At 41.2% G+C, this 16,164-nt stretch overlaps 1 protein-coding gene across 1 annotated transcript in view; it reads left to right on the top strand.

Moving 5' to 3' along the window:
• The first annotated feature begins 688 nt into the window (after window positions 1-688).
• The window catches only part of olfm2a (olfactomedin 2a), a 28,648-nt gene continuing 13,172 nt past the window's right edge, over window positions 689-16,164 (top strand). Inside the window, 2 exon segments of the mRNA XM_034088466.1 lie at window positions 689-1,089; window positions 11,460-11,609. Coding sequence (XP_033944357.1) covers window positions 946-1,089; window positions 11,460-11,609 — 294 coding nt within the window. The 5' untranslated portion in view covers window positions 689-945.

Here is a 16,164-nt window from a genome sequence, read left to right as displayed (position 1 = left end):
ATGAACTCTTGCACTTATACATGTACTGTAGTTTTAGAGTTTCAGGCAGTGAATGTCGAGAAGACATGTAAGTTAAGATGGTGATATGGTTACGCCCCAGGCAGAATGGAGATGGTAGGATACTGTAGAAGTGGAGGCTGATATGTCATGAAGCAGAATGACGGATGAGCTGTCAGAAGCAGCCGTACGCAGACGCACCTAGATCTCTCATACCATTAATACTTTTCTGAATGTCTCCCCTCACGTCCCTGGAAGACCTTAAATCTATCGACTTCCTTCTTTTTATAACCAGTCCTCCAATCAGTGAAGTTAGTTTGATGAGGGCAGTCTACTCAACCTGAGATCATGCTTTTGGCACACACATGCCACATAACAGAGCAGAGATCAGCACTCTCACATCAGTCTCTATCTGATCTCTACACAGCACACATAAATGTGGAAGTGCACACACACACATACACACACACACTGAGATTTGAATAATGAAAGCAAAGCCACATGTCAAAGAAACAGAAAAGAATAGATGCATGCATGCAAAACAGGGCTGGCAAGAACAGAGCATAGGCTGGTCGGGAGGGGTTGAGACAGAGAGGCAGCCAATGCGCAGCTCTGCATCTTGAGGTAGAGAGTGGAACGGAGAGGGAGGGAGAGATAAGGGCAGAGTAAGGAAGTGAGAGAGAGGGAGGGGGTGAGGCTGAGGCAGTCACTCTGAGGGGAAAGATTCCAGGGTGATGCTGTTGGATGTGAGCTGCTCTCCTCTAACCAGTCTCTGGCTGTGGGTCTGGTAACTGTGCTTCTCCAGCTCTGGGAGGCAGACACTGACTGGCTGCTTCCTGCCTGGACTGTCTGGAGCAGAGAGGGGTTTGACTGGAGCCGAGGTCCAGGGCAGGGCAGGGTAGGGCTGGCTGCAGGGCTGTTAGCGCCGGGGCCCCACAGGGAGCAAACATGAGCATCCCCATGCTAAAGATCGGGGCGGTGCTCAGCACCATGGCTATGGTGACCAACTGGATGTCTCAAACGTTGCCCTCTCTGGTTGGACTCAACGGGACCACCATCACCAGAGGGGGCACTTCGGAGAGGATTGTCAGTGTGCGTATGACTTACTTTCATTTTTTGCAAGTGTCTGTGTGCACTATATTTGTCCATTAATATTTGTATTGTGAATGTAAGGAAAAAAGAGAGTGACAGCAGAAGACTCGGGGGGATATTGAAAACATTGAAAGATACTAAGATTAGAGTTAGAGTGTGCCTCATGTTTAACTAAAGAAACAGCAGAGGGGTTTCTGGGAGGAGTGATGGGTGTGGGACTGTCACAAGTGCTATGATGTTTTAATAAGAGCAAGATGATGGAAGTCGACATGCATTTGTGCGAGCAATGTTTCAGCCAAACGTGAAAGATGTACATGTTGGTGTGTGAGTCATGTTAAGTATAATGATGCAGGATTGTGGGCAAGTGGCTGAGTGATGAGTGAGAGGCAGCGGCGCAGGGCGCAGTGTGGACGGTCGTGGTAAATCATATGTCTTTGGCGGGGTGACGGGAGGTAGAGAGCTGTTCTGAGTGATGTTCAGGCTGATCCCATCTGTCACTCACCTCCAAAGGTGGTTGAGACAATGTTACAGTTTAACGTCTTATTTCTCCTCCGCTGTTTGTCCCTAAATCCTCCTCTCCTCATGTTAAACATTCTGGCATTTAGAGAGGTCATACAGGTATAACAAGGGCATCTGATGTGTTTCATTAGAAAACTGTTAGTTCTTTTAAGGTTTTATATTTAATTTTGTTTACATGCTAAGTTTTTTCTGACAGTTTGCTAATAGGAGGCAAGACAGACATTAAATATATCAAGTAGACTAATAATTGATTAATTCATAGGTAACTGATTGCCTTCGCCCTCTATCCCGAGTGTGTTATTTGTGGTAACCTTACCCTTTAAGCAAATATTTTGGTCTGTTGAAATTATTGAATGAAATGTAACATCCCAACATCAAGAGATTTGCAACCATCTGGGTAAATGTGTGTGTGGGTGTGTTTTTATGTCCAAATATGAACCCAAAGGAAGTTTTGAAATGTGTGTCTCAGGGGGGACATTCCATCTGTTTAAAAAAAGAGTTATATCATTTAAAATGGTTTGTTAAAGCAGTGGTTCCCAACCTGTTTTCCCAAGAGCCCCCCCAAATGACTCCTGTTGGAAGTTGCGCCCCCCCCCCCCACACACACACACACACGGGGGGGGGGGGGGGGGGGGGGGGGCCACAACAGCGGTAATTACATTTTTAAAAGTCTCAAAAATGCTACAACCACTGTCACAAACTAGATGAATGTGAAGTATTTTGTTAAAGGAGGATGAAAGCGTAATTAAGGAGCACTATTGGAGTGACTTTGATGGTTATTGGACTCAGGATTAATTCATTTGGATTCCCGCTGTATGAAGAAATTAAAGGACGGCGCGGAAGTGGAAACAATTCACAAAGGGATTAAACTGTTTAAAACACATGCTCAAAGTAAGCCGGATTTTGCTGATGTGTTTATGTGGATTCAAAAGTCGTAAATAATGTACAAAATGGAAGAGACAGATCTGATCGGAGCAACGGTGACAAATAACCGGCATGGACAATGACTATGTTTTAAAAATGCGCTTATCCAGAAAAGCCCGGTTTGGACACTTAACGGGCAGAAGAAACATTTCTATTAAAGAAAGAATTATACATTTCTGCCTTTGTATGCCTATAATAGCTACTAACTTGAATTGTTATTCAAATTAATTAATCAATTGTTTTTTATATTTTATTGTAATGTGGAGACAAGGCTTTTAGTGACAATCATGTATTGCTTTACAATTATATGTAAAAAAAAAAAAAGTTAAAAAAAAGTCTAAATATGGTATTTGGCGCGCCCCCCAGGTTGGGAACCACTGTGTTAACGCATCGTCGCAGCATTATGTCTCCCTAGTATTGCAGTGAGGTGTCAGGTTCATGTCTTCTTGGAGATAAACTCACAGTATACCCTTGTGAAAATGTCAACCATCTAGGTAAAAGCAGCATTTTGCTCCAAATTGTGTTGTATCTTTTCTACATCAGGCTCATATTTGAGCAGGTCAATCTCAGTAAATCATCAAAGTTAAATCATAATGTAAGAACTCAAGGCATGTTTCAAATATTTACAGCACTAAACTCTATAATCCTATTGAACACCCACCTTTCCCCGGGGCGGTGGCCTGATTAAGCTATCCACTGTTTTTTGTAAACTTGCTTATCCTGCTTAGGGTCAAGAGAAATAGAATATGTTGCAAGGTTCTTCTTTGGTAAACTCATGTCTGGGAGCCTTGTCATTTGCATTTCAAAAGACTGGAAATAACAGATTATTATAGTTGTGAGTGGCTATTTTCTTTCAGGCAACTCATTCACAAGAGAAAAGGAGAAAGGCTGCCATCTAACATCATTCCATCAATGTTTTATTACAACTGATGAGCCAGTTTGATTGTGCCAGAAAATATGACAGTATACTAGTTTGCTGTGATGGAAAATGTCTCCCCTTTGAGACAGGAATAAAACAATGGCAGGGAATAAAACTTTAATGTAAAGCCTCGCCTCAAAGTCCCATCACTATTAATGATGCCTGTGATGATCTAAGAAGCAGTCGTGACTCACACAATGTTTAGAGCTCTAATCAAAGACAATCTAGCCACAGTCTTGTGACACTGTGATGCTAGTGCGCCAGTGGCCTGCTGCCAGTCTCCACCCTGGCACCAGTGCACGCTGCTTCCACTATTCTCCAAGCTCAGAGCTATTTCCATAGTCTGCTTTCTGCGCTCGTCTTCTAACCAGCTTATTCACGAACACAGCTGACTGAGTTTCTCTGTCCTTTCTGAGAAGGCACTGAGCACAACCCTGCCTGGATGCTTGTACACATCTGGAGAGTGCAAAACGATGTTCTTTAATGAGCAGAGGAGACCCAAGAGCTCTAACATTTACATAGAATGTGTGTTCCTGCACAAGATGGTCAAGCCCAAAAGTCACTTTTGTAGACCTTGTGCACGCACACTTATTTTTTTTAAATGGTATACTAAGAAATTAATATGAATCTATTAATACAATTGGCAGTTGTTGTTGTTGTTGTTGTTGTTGTTGTTGTTGTTGTTGTTGTTGTTGAATAAGGAAACCAGCATGCTCTTTCATTATGCTTTTCAAAACTGAAATCAAGTCAAGGTAACACCTGACATTTGGGATACAGTTGCCATGACATTGCTACATGTACTACATACAAAAATAAGAACTTTAATTTTATTTGCAAATACCTGGGGGAATGCATCACATAGTTTAGCATCGTCAGAGAGACATCCTACTTGCTATCAAGTTAACCACTGATAAATGATATAATAATAATATCATAACAAAACTGATCCGAGAATTGAACCTTGGTGTACTCTACATGTTAAAGTCAGAGTAGAAAATACATGAATCTCCTTTTAAGTAATAACAACTCAAGGTGTACCTGTTGACTGATTATTTCTGTGCTGAAAGGATTACCGGCACATTGTGGTTTATTTTTTCAAGGAAATAAAATGTGTGTACTGTATCTGTTCACGTGTACAAGGTTTAATTTAAATAAAGAAAGATATAAGTAGTGTAAAATAACATCGTGCTGTGAGATGGTTTTCCTCCTGCCCTCCCCAATATTTTGAGTCACCAGCTGCCAATGTCATACATAATGTGGTTGCATACCCATAACACCTCTTTTGTGTGTGTGCGTGAGTGTGTGTTGACTCTCCCTTTGATATCTAAAATAAGAAAGCTGTGAGCCAGAAGAGTGAAATAAAATATTCCCAGCATCAAAAGGGAGCAGAAAACAACAAATGGCAGTGAACAAACAGCCAGGCTCACAATATGATTGGGGTCACCCAGCCTCTGTCTGTCACTATGTAGGAATGTAAACATTATCACGTCCACTGTGCAATCCAATAAAGCAGACTGTTAAAATCGATTCTTGGCCATGGATTTAAGATTAAACACTGCTGCAGAATTTTATTTGCACACTTTTCTTTTATGTTCATTGTACAGCCTTCAACCAAACTTTATTTGAGGTCAGACCCAGACAGGAGTCCTCTACTACTTAGTCAATGTGATGTGGTATGGAGAGACAGATTCTCAGTGAAAGACAATCTAATAATCATTCTTAAATTGTTTTGATACATGAGCTGCGTTGTAGCCTGTGTACTTTATTTATCCCAGACTTTATAGATGGGCTCATTGTCAGGCCTCAGACATGGTTCATTTTCTATTTTGACAGTGTAATTTCAAGTCAACTGAACTTATGCCTGACTCGTGCTTTGCCCTTCAAAAGCTATTTGATGATTTCACAATTCACACTCTACTGCAAGCCACATTTTTCCTCCATTGAACCACTGACTGTGTGTGTTCTAACAGTTTATACAGTTTTTCCTCAATCTCTCTCTCACCCCTCCTCAATGTAACACCAGCTATCAGCTACAGCTATCTGGTAGCCGTCTAACAGCTGACTGGATGCCAAATATTTTGCACCGGAGCACCTGGCATGGCACAGGCAGCCTGCTCCAAAAAGTATAACGTTGTAGCTCCTATGTGCTGAACATTGGTGAGTGTAATATTCTCCTACTCCTCCAACAGAGCTCAAACTTAACCCCCCAACTTCAAAAAGCACTTGACGGATCTGTCAACCCTACTGTCATCTAAATGTGATCCCGATTAGAATGAGTGAGCTGCAGATGGAAAGCAAGCAGGACACCAGGCAGGAGGGGTGGCAGGCACGAGAGTGATGGAGTGGGAGAGAGTACGAGGCAGCAGGGAGGAAAACAAGGCAGCAGGGAGATGGGCATGATGAGTTTATGAGTCATATTATTGACTGGCAACCATGCTGCACTGATTGTGCTAATCGGTTTTCCTTGGGAGCAGGACAGACTAGGGACTTGACTCGGAGTCTTCATTGAGTTTTGTTGTAAAGGCCAGCAGCTGGCCTGTGCATTGAGGATTGACTGATTGTTCATTTGAAGAGCGAGGGGGTGTATTTGCATGTTTATTTGTACACGGTCGATTACAGCAATATCCAGCCAATTTGAAAAATGAGATCTGATTGTTTGGCCATATATTGCTCTGTGTAGCAGGGACAGATGTTTCTACTGTGCTGGGGACAAGCGTTTAGAAAAGTGAATGCCTGCCACAGAATGCGGAGGGAAAGAAAGTGAAGATGCAGAACAAGGATAAACAAAGTTGGCATTGTGGGATGGAAACCGAAGAGACAGATTATGTGTGTAGCATTCTTTATCCTTACTATCTCTCCTTGTACTCCTTATTCTCAGCCCTATACTCTTCTTACACTGTACATCCTGTGACGTTGCACTTCCTCAGAGAGGATGGCAGGTTGAGTTCACAGCAGAGCAGCACGATCTATCTCATATCCCTGCTCCTGCCCGTTTGCCCCTTTCTGCCTGCTGTTTATGAAAGTTATAATAGACTTCCCGTCATGTTCATAAAGTAGGGAGCTGGAGATTTATGACCTCATTTAGCTCTGGCTTAACAGCAGCAAGCTCCAGGGTTCATTTAATGAAACGCCAGAGGAAGTCCGTCCTGCAACTCTCGACAGTGATGCCAGCAGCTCCAATGTCTAATTGGATAATCTCTCTGAACTTTGTTAATCACTAATACAAGGGTCTGAGCAACTTTGCACTGAAGGAACACTTAGGTAAAAGCACAATGTGGCTTGTTAGTTTTCATTAAGGTTGTAAACGACACATTATCTCATTGGAAACTGGTCCTTTGTACATGCTGCGAACAGGAAGCAGAGGAGAAAGGTTGGAGTAATGGGTAACTCGAATTTAGCTTAGTAATGGCCACAGCCTCTCATCTCCTCTTCCCCTTTCTCTGCAGGGATTCAACTGAAGTTGTCATTCTGAATTGTGACTGGGCAGCGTTTTAACTAAGCTAAAGGAAATTAGAACCATCTCTCTTTCCCTTGTCAGCCTTTCTCAAACCACAACACTTCATTTTCCGCCTATCACCATATCAGTAACTTCCAATTCAATTGTTTTTCTATTGGGAGAATGGCAGGTTGTAGATGGAAGACATAGCAGCATTGAATGACGAGACTTCATAGGCCCAGGCTGCCAGTTGCGATGTCATGGGATCAGAGGGAACCCGTAGGTGGCACAAAAGGGGAAGGACACTAATCTTAGAGTTTAATTTTAACTTGAGTAAGCAAGACTAATTGATTTTTCATCTCTCTTGCCCTCTGCGGTTTCCTGTTGTTTTCAATGACTGCTGTCTTTCTCCTTAATGGGCTTTCGCATGGCAGCCCGTGACCGTGAAAGCTTCAAATCTGGCACTTACATATTCTATTTCATCCCTGATGTCTAATGGGTGAATTTCTAAGACAGGGAACTCAACACCTCCTCCCTAGTCCCTACTATAACCACTGTCTGTGTCTGGGAAGAGAGGATTATCTCTCAGACCTGAAGCTCCCTAAGATAACTATAGCTAATGATGATAGCACAGGTTATGTAATCACTACTTTCTTAAACGTTTACACTCTGACCTGCACAGTATGCAAACATCATTTATTTATTTTACTATGTATACCCTGAATAATATTCTGTAAACCACTAGTTATTGGGGAGGTTGGATCTCCACCACTTATAGGCTGCATGGGGCTGCAGGTTGTTTAATGAACCAATGTCATTGACCCAATCTTTGGGGGACTCATGATCATATATAAATAAATTAACTGGAGTTCCAAAACATATCCGTTCACGACATGCATCCCAAGAGATCAGTTTCGTATGGTATATATGGTATATAGTTCACATCGCAACAGCTCAGGCACAAAGTATAGGACAAAGCACATTTAAAAATAACCTCTTTCCCCCCGCAATCTAAACTGCCAATGTGATGAGAATGGGAAAGTTAGTGCAGAATGGATAGGTGGGTGGTAATGAAATTGGAACGGCTTCAAATAAGCTTTTAATTTCAGCCCAGCATTTATGAAACATTAATGAAGAGAGGAGAAGATGGGATGCTGTGAAAGCTCCCTGGCTTGGGGAAAAAGCACACGAGGAGCACAGCGTGAGCTTAAACATGTTGGAAAATGAAGAAAGTATTAGGATAATGGAGCTGACATGCCTCAAATATTACTTTGTTGAATTTAGAACTTGCTTATTACAGCCCACTATGTAAGATATCATAACACAATCTGTTGGACACCAATTGTGGCTCCCTTTCAGGCTGATAGGAATATGAAATATTGATGCCCTCTTCTGCATCCATTCGCCACAATCCTTCTGAACCAAAAGTGAATTTCTAGTGCGTAGGCAGACAGGCAGCCCCCACATGTTTGGATATGAGGTAATTGTATTGAATGCAGGAGGCTGCACATACCCGGCCCTCAGAGTGAGTGGACAAGTGGATTCTGCTGTTTGAGGCTAACTAACCTCCACTTGCAAACACAGCAGGCGATCAACTGTAATGAGTAGATGGTGTAAAATGGTATGGTCTCAAGATCCGCTATCTAACACACGTCCAAAGTATCGTAGCAGTCAAAGTACTCTGCTGCAGTAATCATGCATACAGCTGCTCAGATATCCACAGAATCCCTTTCGGGGTTTAATCAGTAGTGTAGCTGCAGTTCCAAATGCATGCATCATCAACATTTTTCATGTAGAAAATACCACATGTGGAACAATTCACATATACTGTATGTGCTGTTATTTTGTGTACAATACATGCAGATAATATACCGATACACCTAGGCAGGCTCACAGAAATACTTGCACTCACAAACTCATACACACATGTTGCAATAAATCTGACGTCCTGACAGTGACTGAGATGCGGGCAGAGAAGCAGACAAAGGAAAGAATCTCCCCCTCGGGCAATGGCAGAATGAAATATACAGTCAGTTATGGTTGAAAGAAATTGGAGGAGGCTCTGCTATTGAGAAGCTGGATTGCCTCAAAAAAGGAAGACTAATGATAAAAAAAGGTGCTGACTGACTGAAAACACTGTGCAAGTCACTTCAGGAACTGGTTGCACATTAACTTACAAACAAGCTCATAGTATATTACTCGCTACTTAGTTTAATTAAACTTAGATGTATTCATTTAAAAAAATGTATGAGTCGACTTAATCTACCCTTATATATAATTAAACAGGTCAAATATGAAAAGAGTGTATTTCTTGTGTCATTGTCATGGTTGATATTGCAACATTTAAGTCACTCAGGTATAGTCTATTGGCCATAATGTATTTGATCAAAGTCAGATTTAAAATTCACTCAATCTGAGAGTGTGAGGAACTGGAGGAAGAACAGGGGAGGGGAGGGAGAGAGGGGGGTGGGGTGCCGAGGGATTTGCAGGAGTGACAAGATGTGACAGTGAGCACATTGGCTTGCAGGGTGGTTGGTACTTTACACTCCAATCACAAAGTCCCCTTGTCCCCCAAGACATTTTAATCTGATCCCCCGACCAAAGAAGACGAGAGCACAAAAATCCTCAGAAGAAAGCAGGAGAGCGGCACCGGGTCGAGCCACAAGGTCTTATTTCCAGCCTTTTTCTGCCACTTATGTGGATGGGTCTTTAATTTGATCACTAAAATGGCTGCTTCTTCTCTCATTACATTTTGCTTTATATGCCGAATGTGTGTAGGTGCCAGGTGACTGAAAGGAACGGTCCGGGCCTTTGTGTAAACTATGTTGTGCGTGTGCTACGGCACTACTTTTGATTGGATTAGTCAGAGAGAGAACTCCATCCTTTCATCTTCGACTCTCCTCCACTGGATACAGGCTGCATTATCAATCTCGAACAGCTCCATTTCCTCTCTGCGTCCAAACCTATCTATGCCCTGCTTTCACACAGCCTGGTCTGATCCCTCCCTCTTCCTCTTTTCTTTAAAACCCCCATTTTCCTCCCATTTGTCTTTCTTCATCCCCTGTCAAGCTCTTACTCCATCTCTGTCATGGCGTTGTGTTTTTCATCCCTTTGTGTATTTTCCACAGGTGTTCTTGTCTTATCTTAATCTGCACCCATTTCTATCCTCCATCTCTCTCTCCTCCTTACTTTACTGCTGAGAGCACCACCTCTGTCAATCTCTGGCTTCGCTTTCCCTCTGTTCCTCCCCAGTTAATCCTAAAATTAGACTGCATAGATTTTGAGTAGTTGGATGGATCAATTGCTATTAATTGCCTTTGGGGAAGAGTCACTTTTGACAGGGTTGCAAGAGTAGGAGAATGCCATGGATAAATTATGACTTTGCAGCTAATGCATGGTGACAGAATGGGCACAACTAATCAGGATATGGAAAGTATTAAAGAGTGTCTTTCTCTCTAAACACTTTCAACAACACTTTCAAATATTAGATACATTTATTATTTTAGAAATTGTTTATGAGGGTGTAACGCTTTTCAGATTACTGTTGATAAATACTGGCAGAAAAATATCTAGTCTGCCCTCATGTATTTTGAAAATACCAAGCCTGCTTGGTACGTAATGAAGATTTAAGTTGGAAACTTGATATGGGAATAACAGTAACAGAAATGTACGGGAATTAACAGGAAATAACTAGAATATAATGGAAATATAGGGGTTATCTGCTTAGGGTTCACTTAACATGTCATATTCAATCAGAAACAACCCTTTAACCAGATCCTAAAGTTTAGGATCTGGTTAAAGGGTTGCTTTAGGACCTAAACAGACATGGACACATACATCCATTCATTTGTCAAATACTAATTGGCAACGGGCCATGTGGTGAGATAAATAAAGGGGAATGGTACTTGAAAACAACAATATGGGCTTTGTGCAAACTTGCCGTTTAAGCAAACAACTCATTAAAAAATAAATGTTTCACAATAAAGAATGACTTGAATTAGATTAATTAAAACTCCTCAAATAGCATGTTTAATCAAGCTACATCCCACATGGAAACAGCTAGTTAGCAAGGACAGTGCAGTAAGTTTGCTTTAGGCTACTCTGTGCTGTTTCACTGAAACATCATTAAAAACAAAAACATATTTTACACTTAGAATAAATCATAACTTGCATAGCATGTAGTCCCTTGGCTGACATTCCAGTGTGGGCTGCACAGATGATAAGAGAATGCACTGTGCATGGCGGGTAGTCATTTTATTTGATTATTAGTTAATGGAATTCTGACAAATTATCTGTACATGTGATGGAAGAGTGCGCTGCTGAGTGAAAGCATTGGGATAATTCAATATAATAGACATACATTTAACCAAAGCATGCCATAAGATGTTGTTTTTCATTTGATGTGCTTTTCTTTTATAGACATTGTGCAAAATGACCCTTAACCCTTTTTTCAAAAGATTTCAGGGACATTTTTTAACCATTTGTAACATAAACAGGATAAAAAAAACTGCAGAGAGAAGCAACACGTTTATTCTCTTGGTCTAAGATATATATGTCTCTGTGTTTCTGCAGGCTCTGTACCCGAGCCCAGAGGAGGGCTGGCAGATCTACAGCTCGGCGCAGGATGCAGATGGGAAGTGTATCTGTACCGTGGTCGCACCGGCACAGAACATGTGTAACCGAGACCCACGCAGCAGGCAACTTCGCCAGCTCATGGAGAAGGTGACAGCTGCCAATAACACACTCACTTTGAGACACAAGTGTTACCCACACAGACACGTCGTGTCTGGCGCCGTCTGTCACGTACAGGCTGCTGAAGTGAATATAGACACTAATTTACCCCACAGTTGATCAGACACGAAGATGAAAATCTGTTTGCAAAACTCTTGTTTTTTTAATCACATGTTGAGTATAAATTGCCTTAGTAACATAAATGTTCCAAACTTGCCCCTGAATTAGATTCAGTAAGCCTCTAATGTTTCTTAATTCCTAAAATAAATTAACAGTTTAACAAATCAGCGAAGATAGCAAATGCTTTGTCTGCGTAGTTACACAGTTAATGTTGCACACACTAAATCTGTTTACTTAGAGTTATGCTCATTCTGCTCAGTCTTCCTCTTAGTGAGAAACATATCAATACATCTTGTTATGAAAACGTGTGTCCTATATGTCAAGCAAATAAATGTAATGTCATACTAAACTTTGACACATGCAAAACCCGCAATCACACTATACTGTTCCAGCAACCAGACAATAAATCTATGTTTTATTTGCATGCAGTATTATTGACCTACAATGTGTACGCACAAGCACACAAACACACCAGTGGTGAGAGTAGACGCAAGAGAGTAGTACTGCAGGATGGCTTCTTTCCATTCTTATCTTCTTATCTCCCAAATTCACAAATAATTATTAGAGAAATAATGTTTGACAGCTTTCCCCTGCTGGAGAGGCCATGGCAGCTCATTGACAGCAAAGTTGCTTTTTGCAGTTGCTCTAAGGCAGTGAATGGGTGAATAAGCGTTGATCCGCAGAGTGAGTAAAAGCCTGAGAGCCGAAAGGTAAAAAAAGAGCGGGGGAGACAGGAGGGGCTGACATTGATGTAGTCTTTTGAGGAGAGATGGAGGTAAATTGAAACGCTGAATAGGCCCTGAGGTCCTGATGGATCAATGAGATACCTGAATTCACATATTGCATTTCTTCTCATTTAAGTTTGCCTTTTCCCCTGACAGTGTCTGCTGGCTGCTGTTTCAAAAACAGGTTCATACAGACAAAACCCACACTCATCACACCTTTGAAAGAAGCATATTTCTACAGAGAAAGCATATTCTTTCTGAGAAACAGACACACGAGATAAAGCTTTTCAGAGAAAGTAGCTGTCTTTACCTACATATGTGAATGTATAGATGCACCATATCTGTCTTTACAGGAATAGTGTTATACTATACTATGTTCATGTGGAAAGAATACATTTCTGCATGTAAATATCCCCCATCCTTATTTTTAAGTATGCAGAATCCAAATACAGTACATACAGTATGCATTTAATGATGGATATCTATGTATATACTTTGCAGCATTGTTAGTGCTGCTTATAGCTAAAGCAACTGAGTTTGTAGATTAAATGCAGGTTAAATACAAGTCTGTAGTAGAGTAATGTGAAGGTGTGAGCTGTGACTGCAACATGATCTTGTTTAAAGTATGTCTGGTGAGCCTTTATGCAGATAATAGCATAATCTTTAGATGGTTAAAGGCATAACATAAAGGGGAAAATATGTGAGGGTTTAGATTTATACAATGAGAGTAAAGTTGTTCATGTTCCATTCAATATAATGAATGTATTTCAATATAATACAATAAAATAAACTACAAAACATTACACAAAAAGGCTTATCAAATTACCACAGAGTGAAATAACTGCCACTCAGATGTGCAAACATTATATGTATTGATGTATTGGATTGAATTAAACAGCACGGGTATGCACAGTGTTTGTCCCATCAAATACAGTGCACAGACCAGCCTAATGAGGACACCTGTGGTCAGCGCTATTTGAGATGCACTCTAGCGAAACCACAAGTAACAAGAATATATGTGTGTGTGTGTGTGTGTGTGTGTGTGTGTGTGTGTGTGTGTGTGTGTGTGTGTGTGTACATAATAGCACTATGCGCATTAAGAGATCCTCATTTGAACCCCGAGCATGTGTGGGATTTATTTGAGCCGACCAGATCCACAAAGGCTCCCCCTGACAGAGAAAGCCAAGGTTGCACTAACAATGTCAAAACCGCCCTCTGTTCAAAGAATGTAAAGCAGCCTTCTGGAAAAGCCTCTATTCAGCTTTCTGCAAAGGCAGACAAAATACCATCCAGGGCAGAGTAAGCCCTGAAGGACGGTGGAGAGAGAAGGCTCATTGCACAGACTTTAGGACACCTCGGCCCACCCTTGGACCTCTCGGTTCAAGTGAGTTAAGATGAGATGAAATTATATAGGAGGGCCCAGTCAGGTAGGCATACACACACAACACTTCAGGATTTGGTACAGACCGAGTCATTAACAATAAACACCTGCAAATGATTGGATTCTGGGAAGTATGAGGTGTGGGTGCTTGAGTGTGGATCACTTATGACAGCTCAGAGGAGCACTCCCAACTGTCACCACAGAGCAGGAGGACGCTGACACTGTTAAGGTTTCAGGCTGGTGCAACACTTAACTGTTTCTCGTTCCCCCATCTGTAGTGCTGTCAAACTAGTTTTTAAATTGGTGAAGTCACACCAACAATTCACTGGTGAGTTCACAAAGCATGTGATGATTTGGGAGTACAAAAGGTGTCAAGGTATAGGCAAGCAAGACATTTGGTGGTAAACAGACTTTATGTCAAGCTGAGTGACCTTTGAGAGTTTGGACTGTTTATTGTTGTGAGATGTGATTTGAATAAATATCTTCTCACTTTATCAGTGTGCTTTGAGTTTCAGAGGTGCTTGTGGGTGTGTGTTTGTGTGGGTAGTTAGACATATGTACAGTACGCATGAGTTGCCTATATGCATGCACCACAAAGCCCTCAAACATTTGTCAGAGGATTTCTGGCCAGTTCAGTGCAACGTGCAGGATATGAGGGGGTGTATGAAACAGTAGGTTGCTTATGCAGCACGAAAGTGGGTTATCAAAGCGTGAGCAAGTGGAGTACTTAGTAAAAAATTAAACATAGTGCAAAAGTGAGAACTGAGCTTCAATAAACACCTATTTGACAGCATGTTTGGACCTGGTGTTTATTTAACTTGAGTACATCCTCATAATGTTAGTGAACATAGCCAGCAACCCTTCTGTTTGGATAGCATGGAGAGATTGGATATTGATATCCTAATTAGGTAGCTTTTTTTCTTTTTTAAATAATTGATTGATGTGTTGTACTTCTTTATGCATGTTCTTGATTAAGCTCTGCTGCTTTTTCAAGATCACTTTTCATCTTGTTTAGTCTTGTCTTTAGTCCCTTATTTGCATTTGCTAATTATGCCACCTGTTTATTTTTGTTTTGTATATCCTTGTGTGTTTCTAAATTACTTACAGCTGTCCTTTTACTTAACTCTCTACTTTCATTGTTCATGTACATACTGTGGTAAGGTTTTATTATCACACAAAAACGTTCCAACCTTCACTGGGGGAAGTTATGAAAACAACTTGGGGGGGGGGGTTGGCAGTTTGCTGACTGAAACAACCTCTGTGAGCATTTCAGAGTTTTCAGGAATACTCAAGTAAAATTAGGCCTATAGGCTATTAAGGATTTTTACTTTTAAAAAGTAGGTGTGTAAACGCTTTTTTATTAGATTTCTAGCGAGAAGTGTATATTGTACTTTTATAATCTACGTCCAGTGGATGTGTAGGATCTACAGTTTGATAGATATACGAAGATGATTTGAGGTCTTGCCAGGAGAACGTGTATATGGGGCAGCTTCCATGTCAAATTAGCGTGGGTAAAAACAGTATTTCCGGTCTCTAAGTTTTCATAATAAAACCGGAAGTATTCCCCACATTGTCAAATGATTAGGCCTACACAGTGATATCTCCATTACTCATCCACTAAAAAACATCAGTTTATCCTTGTTAATTACACAATATTGATTGGTTTAAATTGTGTACAATGCTTTTGTGTTTTTAAACTTCGATTCGGAGAAACAAATAGTTTTTTCGGAGTTTAGACACTACAAAGTTTCCGAAGACACTACACTACCCAGAATCCCCAGCTATCGTTTGAGACTACAACATCCGCCTTGCTTTACAAACCCCGTGATTAGCCCTCAAGCTCTGTGATTGGATGTTGAAGTGGCAGTGCGACAAGGTTATGCCGAGTGTCAAACAGCTCTTTGAAATGGAATGGAACCACGGCAGACTTTCCAAAACTGGACTTGGACGGGTCCAGCCCAGCCCCCCAGAATTACACATGCTGGCGTGTTTCGCAACATGTGCTATTACATTACATTACATTGCATTTAGCTGACGCTTTTATCCAAAGCGACTTACAATAAGTACATTCGACCAGGAAGACACAACCTTGAAGAAAACAGAATCATATAAGTACATCAGGTTTCATAGAGCCAAGTATTTTAAGTGCTACTCAACTGGCTATAGATAAGCCAGTCCTTTATTAGTATATAAGTGCTCTGTTAGCAGTTCTTTGTTAGTAATTCTATCGCTCGAAGTGGAGTCGAAAGAGATGAGTTTTTAGTCTGCGCCGGAAGGTGTGTAAGCTATCTGCTGTCCTGATGTCAATGGGGAGCTCATT

This window comes from Pseudochaenichthys georgianus, chromosome 8 (assembly GCF_902827115.2).
Source record: "Pseudochaenichthys georgianus chromosome 8, fPseGeo1.2, whole genome shotgun sequence".
Lineage (NCBI taxonomy): Eukaryota > Metazoa > Chordata > Actinopteri > Perciformes > Channichthyidae > Pseudochaenichthys > Pseudochaenichthys georgianus.
This window is presented reverse-complemented; position numbering and strand designations above follow the sequence as displayed.